This window comes from Grampus griseus (genome assembly GCF_964374135.1).
Source record: "Grampus griseus genome assembly, chromosome: 5".
Taxonomy (NCBI): domain Eukaryota; kingdom Metazoa; phylum Chordata; class Mammalia; order Artiodactyla; family Delphinidae; genus Grampus; species Grampus griseus.
In genome coordinates this window covers 118,465,381-118,477,727 of record NC_138998.1, presented here as the reverse complement: position 1 = coordinate 118,477,727, position 12,347 = coordinate 118,465,381, and the positions used below count along the sequence as shown (strand labels likewise).

Sequence of the window (12,347 nt, the reverse complement as noted above, 5' to 3'; positions counted from 1 at the left end):
AGGCTTCTCCCTAAGGATGGAAAGAAAGAAGTGCAGCATGCTTCCAACATTCTGTTTCAAGAGCTTCCCCAGCAACGGGTATATGTCTTGCATGAATGAGGAGCTGATGAGCCAGCACAATTTGCATGGACTGTGGCTGCAGAGAACAAGGTATAGTTGGGTGACATGCTGTGGTAGGACCAGAGAATATGCAGCACCACATACAGACACCAGACAGAGCAAAAAATTAGACACCACTCAAAAAGAAACTTGCAAGGTTCTAATTGCTCTTGAAGAGTCAATGGATCTCATACTAAATCAAAAAGGAAATTAGAAAATGTCTTGAAGCAAATGAAAAACAACAACAACAGCAACATACTAAATCTTATGGGATAGAGAAAAAGAAGTGCTAAGTGGAATAACCTAGAAGAAAAGGATAAATCCCTAGAAACTTACAATCTACTAACACTGAATCATAAAGAAATACAAAATCTGAACAGACCATTTCCTAGTAAGAAGATTGAATCAGTAACCAAAGACCTCCCAACAAAAAAACCATGACCCACTGGTTTTACTGGTGAATTCTACCAAATATTTAAAGATGAGTTAATACTAATCTTTTTCAGACTCTTCCAAAAATTGGAAAAGAAGGAACACTCACTTTGATACCAAAGCCAGACAAAGTCACCACAAGAAAAGAAAACTACAGTCCTGATAATATACCTCTGATAATATAAATGTACAAATCCTTAAGCAAAATACTAGCAAACCAAATTCGATGGAAAATTAAAAGGATTATACACCATCACCAAGTGAGATTCATCTCTGGGATGCAAGGATGTTTCAATATATAAAAATCAATCAACTTGATACACCACATTAACGGAATGAAGGCTAAAAATCACAGGATCTTCTCAACAGATTCAGAAAAAGCTTTTGACAAAATTCAACACCCTTTCATGATAAAAAACACTAAGCAAAATAAAGATAGAAGGAAATTACCTAAATCTAATAAAGGTCATACAAGAAAAGTTCAGAGTAAATATCATACTCAATGATGAAAACATAAAGGCTTTTCCTCTAAGATCAGGAAAAAACAAGGATGCCCCCTCTCACCACTCTTATTCAACTTAATACTGGAAGTCCTAGCCAGAGCAATTAAGCAAGAAAAAAAAATACAATATATCCAAACAAGAAAGGAAGAAGTAAAATTATCTGTTCACAGGTGGCAAGATCTTATATATAGAAAACCATAAATTCCACAAAAAAACCTGTTGGAAATAATAAAATAATTCAACAAAGTTACAGGATACAAAATCCACATAGAAAGATCACTTGTGTTTCTATACACTAATCATCCAGAAAGGAAATTAAGAAAACAGTCCCATTTACAATAGCAGTAAAAAGAATAAAGTACTTAGGAATAAACTTAATCAAGGAGGTAAAAGACACAGTGAAAATAATAAAACATTACTGACTGAATGTAAAGACAAATAAATGGAAAGACATCTCATGTTCATGGATTTGAAGACTTAATATTGTTAAAATATAATAATGTAATATAATAATGTCCATACTACTGAGCATGATCTATAGATTCATCACAATCTCTATCAAAATCCCAATGATATTAAAAGAAAAAAAGAATCCTAAAATTCATATGGAACCACAAAGAACCCCAAATAGCCAAAACAATCTTGAGAAAGAGAACAAAGCCTCATACTTCCTGATTTCAAAATATATTACAAAGCTACAGTAATCAGTACCAGTATAGTACCAGCATGAAAATAGACATACAGACCAATGAAACAGAATAGAGAGGTCACAAATAAGCCCACACATATATGGTCAAATTATCTTTGACAAGGATGTCAAAACTACACAACAGGGAAACAATATAGTCTCTTCAACAAAGGGTGTTGGTAAAACTAGATATTCAGATGCAGAACAAAATTGGACCTTTACCTTACACCATACACAAGAAATAAACTCAAAATGAATTAAAGGCTTAAACATAAGACCTGAAATCATAAAACTCCTAGAAGAAAACATAAAAGGAAAGCTTCATAACATTGGTCTTCACAATGATTTCCTGGATTTGAAAACAAAAGCGCAGGCAGCAAAAGCAAAAATCAACAAGTGACAATATATCTCATTAAAAACCTTCTATACAGCAAAGGAAACAACAGAAAACAACAGAATGAAAAGGCAACCTAAGGAATGGAAGCAAATATTTGCAAACCATATATCTAATTAGGGTTAATATCCAAAATATATAAGGAGCTCCTACAAAACTCAATAGCAAAATAAACCAAATAAAAAGTGGGCAAAAGACTCAAATAGATATTGCTCAAAAAAAAAAGGCATACAAATGGCTAAAGTGCATCGCTCAACATAGTAATCATCAGGGAAATGCAAATCAAAATCATAATGGCCATTACCAAAAAAACAGAACATTATAAATGTTGGTGAGAATGTGGGGAAATTGGATCCCTTGTGTGCTGTTGGATGGAATGCAAAATGGTGTAGATAGTATGGAAAACAGTATGAAGCCTCCCTAAAGGCATAAGAAATAGAACCACCATATGATCTAGCAATCCAATTTCTTGGTATTTTTCCCAAAGAATTGAAGTCAAGATCTCTAAAAGATACACACTCCTATGTTCATTGCAGCATTATTCACAATAGCTAAGAGGTGGAAACAAACTAAATGTTCATTGACAGATGAATAGATAAAGAAAATGTGGTGTATACATACAGTGGAATATTATTCTGTCATTAAAAGAAGGGAATCCTATCATAGGCAACAACGTGGTTGCACCTTGAGAACATTATGCTAAATGAAATAAGCCAGTCATAGGAAGACAAATCCTGCATGATTTCACTTATATGAAACATCTAAAGTATTCAAACTCAGAGAGTCAAAAAGTATAATGGTTGTCATAGGCTGGGAGAGAAAAAATGGGGAGTTACTGTTCAGTGGGTATAGAGTTTCAGTCATGCAAGTTGAAAGAGTTCAAGAGAGCTGCAGTATAATATTGTGCTTATAGTTAAAAATACTGTTCCATACATTTAAAAATTGTTAAGAGAGTCTATCATGTTACATATTCTTTATCACAATTAGAAAAATACATTCAAATTCTAGAATACATTGAGTTGTGCCAACTGTTAAGAGTGTAATAGTCTATTTTTTGCTTTTAATTTAGTGTAAACCAAGGACTTTCCATTCAACTGAACATTGATTATTTTAATGCATATTATACAGATGTATTAAATATTTATGAAGGTGTGGGTTCAAGCAAGATTTTAAGAGGTAAGTTAAAACAAATATACAGTCCATTATCAAAATGAAAATATGTGGAAAACTTTTTGGAGTGATGTGCTTTCCCTTTGATTTTTTTTTTTGAGGTTGTATGTCTGGTTTTATTTTCTTCCAGATATGTAGCAATATGATTTGTGAAATAACCCATTCTCTTATTGATGCGAGTTGTTTGTTTGTTTGTTTATTGGAGTATAATTGCTTTACAATGCTGTGTTAGTTTCTGCTGTACAACGAAGTGAATCAGCTATATGTATGCATATATCCCCTCCTTCTTGGACCTCCCTCCCATCCACCACCATCCCACCCATCTAGGTGATCACAGAGCACTGAGCTGAGCTCCCTGTGCTATACTGATGGTTCCCACTAGCTATCTATTTTACACATGGTAGTGTATTTATGTCAAACCTAATCTCCCAATTCATCCTGCCCTCTCCTTCCCCCACCCCCCATGTCCACACATCTGTTCTCTACATCTGTGTCTCTATTCCTGTCCTGGAAATAAGTTCATCTGTACTATTTTTTTAGATTCCACATATATGCATTAATATATGATATTTATTTTTCTCTTTCTGACTTACTTCACTCTGTATGACAGACTGTGAGTCCATCCACATCTCTGCAAATGACCTAATTTTGTTCCTTTATATGGCTGAGTAATATTCCACTGTATATATGTACCACATCTTCTTTATCCATTCATCTGCTGATGGGCACATTTAGGTTGTTTCCATGACCTGGCTATTGCAAATAGTGCTGCAATGAACACTGTGGTCCATGTGTCTTTTCGAATTATGGTTTTCTCCAGGTATATGGCCAGTAGTGGGATTGCTGAGTCATATGGTAGCTCTATTTTTAGTTTTTTAAGGAACGTCCATATTATTCTCCACAGTGGCTGTATCAATTTACATTCCCACAAACAGTGTAAGAGGGCTCCCTTTTCTCCACACCCTCTACAGCATTTATTGTTTGTAGATTTTTTGATGATGGCCATTCTGACCACTGGGAGTTGATACTTCATTGTAGTTTTGATTTGCATTTCTCTAATATTTAGTGATGTTGAGCATCTTTTCATGTGCCTCTTGACAATCTGTATGTCTTCTTTGGAGAAATGTCTATTTAGGTCTTACACCCATTTTTTGATTTTGAACTGAATATGAGCTTGTACTTTAAGTTACTGAAAGGAAAAAGAAAAACTGGTCCTGATTATAAAAATTAATAATTTAGTGCTCTGTGTAATCAAACTTCTTAGTAATAAATGATGTACTGTTTCACATGATTCTCTTCTAATTGATGTTTTAAAAATCATGTGGAATTCTACTATACTGTAAGTGTTGCTCCCCATTCATCAAAATTCAAACAAACCCTAAAAACAGCTATTTTGCTTCAACAATGAATCTCTTCTTTTTCTATTTTTATTATGCACTCTGCTTCTCAGTCTCTTGAAGGACTATTACTAATAAAGTTGGTAAAACAATGAGTAGATCAGGATGTAGTCTCACTAAATGGAAGGTGTGGATGGTATTGTTATTATGTAGCCATTTGTCATTATGGACATAGACACCAATGGGAACTGAGAAAGGGTAGGGAACGCTCTAATAATACATGTGTGACTACCCCACTTTATTCCATCTGGTCCCCAAATGAATAGACCTATTCATGGTATCCAACAAAAGTAGGAGTGAAATTCCAGGAGGAAATAAAATAAGGATGAAGAAAAGAATGTGGCAGCGGAGTCCAGGGAATAACTAGTTTTCCTCACACATTTGAGGAATAGTCAATAGTCATCTTAGCAGAGCTAAGGTTACAAGTGACATCTCTTATTAACATGTATATAAAGCTGTATTTATTTTAATAATTTTGGATTTTAAATTGCACTTGTGAATAATGAAAATTAGATCCTATCGAATAAATGTTTTGATTGACTTATTGATTTGAGAAATATTTAAGCATATGATAATAATAAGTACTTTTTATTGGGTGCTTTTAATATGGCACACATCATACTGAGTATTCTTTGTGGCTATCCTTATTTAATATTTTCAATAAATCTACAAAGTATGCATTACAGGAGAAGAAAATGAGATCTAAGAAGTTAAATGACCACAAGTCGACAAAGCTAGTTAGTGTTGGAGATAGAAATCAGACCCAGACCCTCCGACTTCAAACACAATGCATTTATTCATTGTGTTTTAAAAGCCCCAAGTACAAGTATAATCATGAGTATACATAAAACAGATGAACTCATGGTAAATCACATTTGGCTTAAATAAATGGACCAGCCATTTCATAATCTACTTATTTCTGTAGTTGATAAATCTAGCTCCTTAAAATTATGTCAACATAAATATTTACATAGGTGGACAAATAAGCCAGTTCATATAAATTTCTCCAAGGGCTAATGTGATATTAATAATAAATTTTAGCATACTTTGATCACTTGCAATATGCAAAGTAGTGTTCTCAGCACTTTAACTCAAAGAAAAAAAATTCTCCCCTGAACCATATTACACAGGTGCTATTAGAATCTTTATTTTACAGATAAAAACTAAATTCATAGAGGTTAACTTCCCAAAAATGATAGGTGTATATTACCCTCATGTTCCCTTCTCTTCAGATACCATTTGCCTGAACGCTATTTTTACTTATTTTCACATGCTTAGAGCATCAGAAATACATAACTAAATCTTAGAATCATTATATATAGTGATGTCAATAATGCACAAATAATTATCATAAAAATGCAATAAGCTAAATAGAAAATAGAAAAAATCTAAGAAAATGAATTTAAATTATAACAAATAGGTAGTTGTTTAATTTTTAAGGTCTTTTTGAAATATAAATGTATTTCAAAGTTTTTTAAATTAAATATTTTAATTTAAATTGAAAAAATATGAGAAATGGCATTAGCTGTTAAAATTGCTTTTAAAGTTTAAAATAATACCTTTTTTAAAGATATGTAAAAATGTCTTACCTCCAGCATCTAGCCCATGCCTGATATATTGTAAAAATTTAGTATTTGTTGATTTAAATTTAAACCAGCAGGTTTATATATCATGGTATTATAGTAGTTAATTAATGGAGATCAGTAGCATTTCTTATAACTCTACAGTTATTTTGTTTTGTAACAATGCTGATACTTTCACTCTTGATTCAAAATCCCATCTTTTTTTCTAAATATTTTAGCAAGTTTCTTATTGTGAGAGATGTGTACACAATTACTTTTATTAAATTACAATTCAGAATAAAGATAATTATCTTTATCACGTGGAAAATATATAGATATTTTAATTAAATCAAGGAAAATAAGATTATGTAAAGGAATTATAAGAAAATAAAAGTATCGGTACCATAAAATAGTTCTTATATACTTGATTAGGGGTAAGTTAGTATGAACAAATTTTAAAGGCATTTTTCAGTCATTTTTATATACAGTCATGATGTAAAAGTTCTCTGAATAGATTAACAGGATAGTAGTCAAAAATGTTTTCTTTAAACTGTAGTGATGAAGGTAAAATATTCAATTCATTGGTGGTAATAATTAACAGTACTGGGTATGGAAGTGGTAGAAGATGATAAATATGCTCCATTAATGCTTTATTCAAAAAATACATAGATATATTTATGTATCCTCAAAGAAAGACAACAGAAACAGCCTGTATGAGCACGCTGAAACCAATTTCAAGTTGACAAGCCAGGAAAATGCATTTCTGTGTGTGTAGTTGTTACACCATTCTTTATATCCTAAGTGCTTAGCTCTTCTTCTGTTCCCAAAGGACTATTAATAGCATACCCCCAGTATTGGAGCTTAGCAGTTTAAGGACATGTTTTTAAAACTGAATCACACAAAAGTGGGCATAGATATAGACAAAGTTATATAATAAACATAGTGGATCTTCCTGAATTGTCAACTTATCCTACAACAAAAATAATCGTATTGTGGACACGGAATTAAATAATATATACAAACATTTTTCACAGTAAAACATTTTTATTAAAATTTGTGCTTTTATTAGAACACTTTCATGTAGTGTTAGAAGTACCCATTCATTCACTTCTGTTGATAGGGGTATGTTATATGGAAAAGTTTAACAAGCACTGGCTTAAGGTGTTGGACTTCCCAGAGGCTCTTGAAGATTCCTCAGTGATAGTCCCTGGAAAAATTAAGAACTACTTCCTCAGTACTCCTATGGCATTTCTCTCATATCTATCAATTCCAAAGTAATTTTTTTATAATTCATTAACCTGAACTTTTCTAATAGGCTAAGAGGGGAACTTGGTTATTTCTTCTCCAGCATTTAGCACCATACCAAATTTATAGTGAGCACTCAATAAAATGTGTTGTCTATATTAGAAATCCTTTATAACACACAAAGAAGCTAATCTAACTGCAGAATTTCTTCTCTTATGAATAGGATAAAATAAATAGTTTTGAGCTAGATCTGTTGAATTATACTCTATGGAAAGTCTGTTATCCTTGCCCATTGCCCTCATCTCAAATTTCCCTGAATTTTAATTATGCTTCCCAGCTTTCCTCTTTTGCAAAACTTATTCACCAGAGCCTTTATTGTTAGAAGACAAATGAGTTAATTCACACAAGTGTGGCTGCTTGGCAACTTTAATATCCATAGCAATATTGTTTTTTAGTAAAAGGCACTGGATTTTCTTAAGGAATTATTGCTTAAAAGTTACTTGTGTCAGGTAGAGAAAAATCCAGGCTTTAGAAATTATTAGGAAATTATTTTTTTCTTTCAACTCCTGCCCTGACTCTTTTATGACTCTTTTATGTAGGCAAACTCTATTGCTATATTTACTCACATCTTAGTTCATGCATCCAAAAATTGATTAAAAGTTTCCCATGTCTGACACAATGGCAGAGACTCAGAAAGCGTTAAGTGTAGTCTCTGCGTTTTCAGGGCTTACAATCCAGTTGAGCAGATCAAGGAATAATAGCTAGCATTCACTGAGCACTTACTATATACCAGTCACTCTATCATGTGGAAATTACTTATTTACTCCTTATCACAAATGTTTATGGAAGGTGTTATACCACAACAGAGGAAACTGAAGCACTGAGAAGTCTCATAAGACGTGGAGCCAGAAATGAATCTCATGCTGACTCTGGAGCCTCTGTTTTTAACCAGTGTCTTCTACTACCTTTGTGGATGCATAAGATAATATTCTCTCCACTGCATCTGTGGCTCTGGGACTCTTTCTAGTCACAACTTTAAGAATGTGATAAAAGATTTACAAAGCCTCAATAGATGCAAATGTTCTACACCATTTCTAGAAATTTATGTGTAACTCTGAAGCGTATTAATGAATCTCAGGACATAAACCCCAGACTGACTAGACTAGTACAATAACATTAGACAACATGGGAATCCAACACATCACAACCATGAAGGGTGCCATTGAACCAGTAGCCACATTCAGATCCTACCAGAAGCCATGGCCCCCCCCAAACTCCATTGCTATAGAAAATAAAGAAAGAAAGAGAGGCAGATAGGTTTGAAGCAAAGTTTCTAGAATATTCACATGCTTTAAGCAACTAGACATTTATGGACTACAAAGATTTTAAATATGACAACCATTTGGGTTACACAGTTACATATGTTTGTAGAAGGAATCTAAATAACCAATGTAGTCCTTCATGAGAAAATACTGAAAGAATGAAATACAACTTTATTGCAGAAAAGAGTAAGATATAAATCAATGCTTATTCATGGCTTTCTTTCCATTAGATTTTCCTGAAATTATCATGCATGTAATCACATTTTTTCACTAATTTCTACATGATAAGCACAGAATTTTTCAGTAGTTTATGAAAGCATCTTTCTTCAGAACTCAATAATTAACAGTGGTGCTTTGTCTTCAATCTGCAAGTGAGATACCTTTCATAAACTTGAATCTGATACCCAGTTCAAACTGTCGAACTAAAATGTGAAGCCATTGCTTCCTATCCTTTTTTTTTCATTATCACTCCCACTAAGAAACTTTTAGACCTTTTTCTCCCCTAATTGCTCCCCATGAAATTTTAATATTTCAGATATTCTCTATACCTGTTTATGTACTGTACGGCTATCTTGGGCTTTATAAATTTAAAAACTAAGAATTTTTCTGTCCCTGAATACAAATTTTTACCACGTAGGTGGCAATATCACCCCCTTTGAGAATGTATGTGGTAAATAATAAATTTCTATAAAAGCAAATTTTATCTAACAATACTTTTTTTGGTAAATCACCATGTGAGTACTTCTTATTTCTCAAACACTATATTAACCCTTGAAAATAAAAAGGCTAGAAAGTTAATATCTTTTGTAGCTAGAATTAAAATGGAAAAGAGATAAGATCAATATCTGTAGAAACAATCCTTAAATTGTCTAGGATTATTTTGAGGTCCTACAGCTATATGGGTAGAAAGCTAAAGAAATACCCTTATTTCTACTATTGTGATTGAGTTTAGCCTCTGTTAGTGTGGCATGGGAAAAATGTGATAGAATCAAACTCATGTTTTGTTTTATAACTGTTTAACTTGTATGTTTCTTAGATTAATTTTTTCTGTAAAAGAATGGATCTTTTTTTATATGTGTTTACAGTGTATCTAACTAACAATTAAAAATGAAAATATAGTTTATCAAACCACAAATATATGTAATAATTTGAAACATTATTATTATAGGACAAGAGATATTTATTTTAAATAAATTAATTATAGAACTAATGCTTTTAGTTAAGAGTAGGATCAGATAAAAAATTGATAGATCAATTGATAGATCAATAGATTGATTGATGAATGGATAGATGGATGGATGGACAGATCAATAGATAAGTGAATAGATATATATGTACATATAACAGTCATTCATTTTCTTTTGTAGCTTCTCTCTGGTCAAATAATCCTGGCACAATTAGGATTTTTTCCAATCAAGTTACTGCCACTTTTCTTATACAATCTGTTGAAAATGATTATATTGGCTTTAATGCAACATACACTGCATTTAACAGCAAAGTGCTTAATAGTAAGTATTGTTTATTCCTTAGCCTTTGAATCTTCAGGTGCTTTAATACTGTAATGGAATTTTAAAAGTAGCAGGACCTAATATTTTAGAACAGGGTCACTATCTGTTTCATTATGCAGGTTCTTTAATGAGTATCTCTTATGTATACCTTTCTCCAGTTGATACTTGCAAAGAAATGAGAAATTAGAAAACAGCTCACATTCTTCAAAACAATCAAATAACCAATTTGAGAAAAATTATAAATCAATAGGAAAATTAAACTTTTATATACTGCAAGTATTCAAAGCTTAAGAAATTAGCATAAAACTAATTCTGAGAATGTTCCACATCAACCTAATTTTGACCAGAGTATTAAATTTAGTAAATAAGTAGGGAGAGAAAAAAATTTGGGACAAAGTTTATGTGAGTAAGCCAACAGAGGTAAGATATAAAAATTAAAGAACAAGATGCTTGTCTTTGCTGAAGCCCTAAAGGGGTATAGGAAACATAAGAACACAGTTGGCAACAAAATGATGTGGGTTTTTTTTTAACTAAATGGAATTAAACAATTAAAATGAATTTAAAAAATGATTTTGTGCATGCCACTTAATTATAAACTGTGTGAATTTACGTTATTTTCAATTCAATCTATTATAATTAGTCATATTGTTGACTACATTTGAAATATTTTATTATTTTTTTAATTTACAGATTATGAGAAAATCAACTGTAATTTTGAAGATGGCTTTTGTTTCTGGATCCAGGATCTAAATGATGACAATGAGTGGGAAAGGATTCAGGGAAACACCTTTCCTCCCTCTACTGGTCCAAATTTTGATCACACTTTTGGCAATGATTCAGGTATAATTCATATTTAATTCATAAACTAAAAGAAAAGTGTCATGCGCTGTTCTATAGTTCCAGACATGCAGGCCCAGCGGCCACGGCCCACAGGGCCAGCTGCTCCACGACATGTGGGATCTTCCCGGACCGGGGCACGAACCCGCGTCCCCTGCATCGGCAGGCAGACTCTCAACCACTGCACCACCAGGGAAGCCCCAGATTTTCTATTTTTTTGATCATGGACTAATAAATGAATTTAAATGAAAACGGTAATCAAGTAGGCAAGTAAGTGTATTTCAAGAAATATATTTTTTACCCTATATATTCATGAAATGTTGAAAAGTACACAGAGGCCATTAGAGACAAAGAGACTTGGGTTGTCACCCTAGATTTGCCACTTATTATTAACTAAGGGGACTTGTGGGAGGTAAATAACTGTTCTGAACTTTGGTCTACTCTGCCTTAATTTCCATTTTCTGATTGTTCATTGCTAGTGTATAGAAATGCAACTGATTTTATATGTTGATCTTGTACCCTGCAGCCTTGCTGAAACTGTTTATTAACTCTATTAGTTTTTTAAGAATTCTTTAGAATTTTCAATAGATCAAGATCATACCATTTTGAAATACAGATAAAAAGGCAGGTTTACTTCTTCTGATAAGCTTTCTTAGTCCGTCAGGGCTTCCATAACTAAATACCACAGACTGGTTATCCTAAACAATCAATATTTATTTTTCAAAGTTCTGGAGACTGGAAGTCTGAGGTCAGGATGCAAGCATGGTATGGTTCCGATGAGAGTCCTCCTTTGGTTCATGGACACCAGCCTCCTTACTGTAATCTCACATAACAGAGAGAGAGAACATAAGAGAGAGCTCTCTCCTGTCTCTTCTTATAAGATCACTTATATTGACACCATCATGGGGCCTCCACATTCATGACCTAATTATATCCCAAAGGACCTATCTCCAATATCATCACATTGGGGTTTAGGATTTCAATGTATGGGGTGGGGGGGGGACAACCATTCAGTCCATAGCAGAAAAACTATGGAAGAGCTGATTCTAAAGCATGGTCCCAAGGGAAAAGTGGTGTTTTTGTAGGTATATTTTTCACATGAGTGGGATATTAGAAATGGATTTCAGGTGGAGACATTAACATTGAGACAATAAAATTTGAGAAGACCAGAACTTATTGGGAATTATCAG

The 12,347-nt window shown here is 32.9% G+C and overlaps 1 protein-coding gene across 4 annotated transcripts in view; it reads left to right on the top strand.

Moving 5' to 3' along the window:
* The window catches only part of TMPRSS15 (transmembrane serine protease 15), a gene marked incomplete at both ends in the record, with an annotated part of 132,858 nt that overhangs the window by 39,152 nt on the left and 81,359 nt on the right, over positions 1 to 12,347 (top strand). For all 4 annotated transcript variants that reach the window (XM_082655190.1, XM_082655189.1, XM_082655188.1 and 1 more), the window contains 3 exons: positions 3,186 to 3,292; positions 10,180 to 10,320; positions 11,011 to 11,160. In XM_082655190.1, the coding sequence (XP_082511316.1) occupies positions 3,186 to 3,292; positions 10,180 to 10,320; positions 11,011 to 11,160 (398 nt within the window). The remainder of the gene's footprint in view (positions 1 to 3,185; positions 3,293 to 10,179; positions 10,321 to 11,010; positions 11,161 to 12,347) is intronic.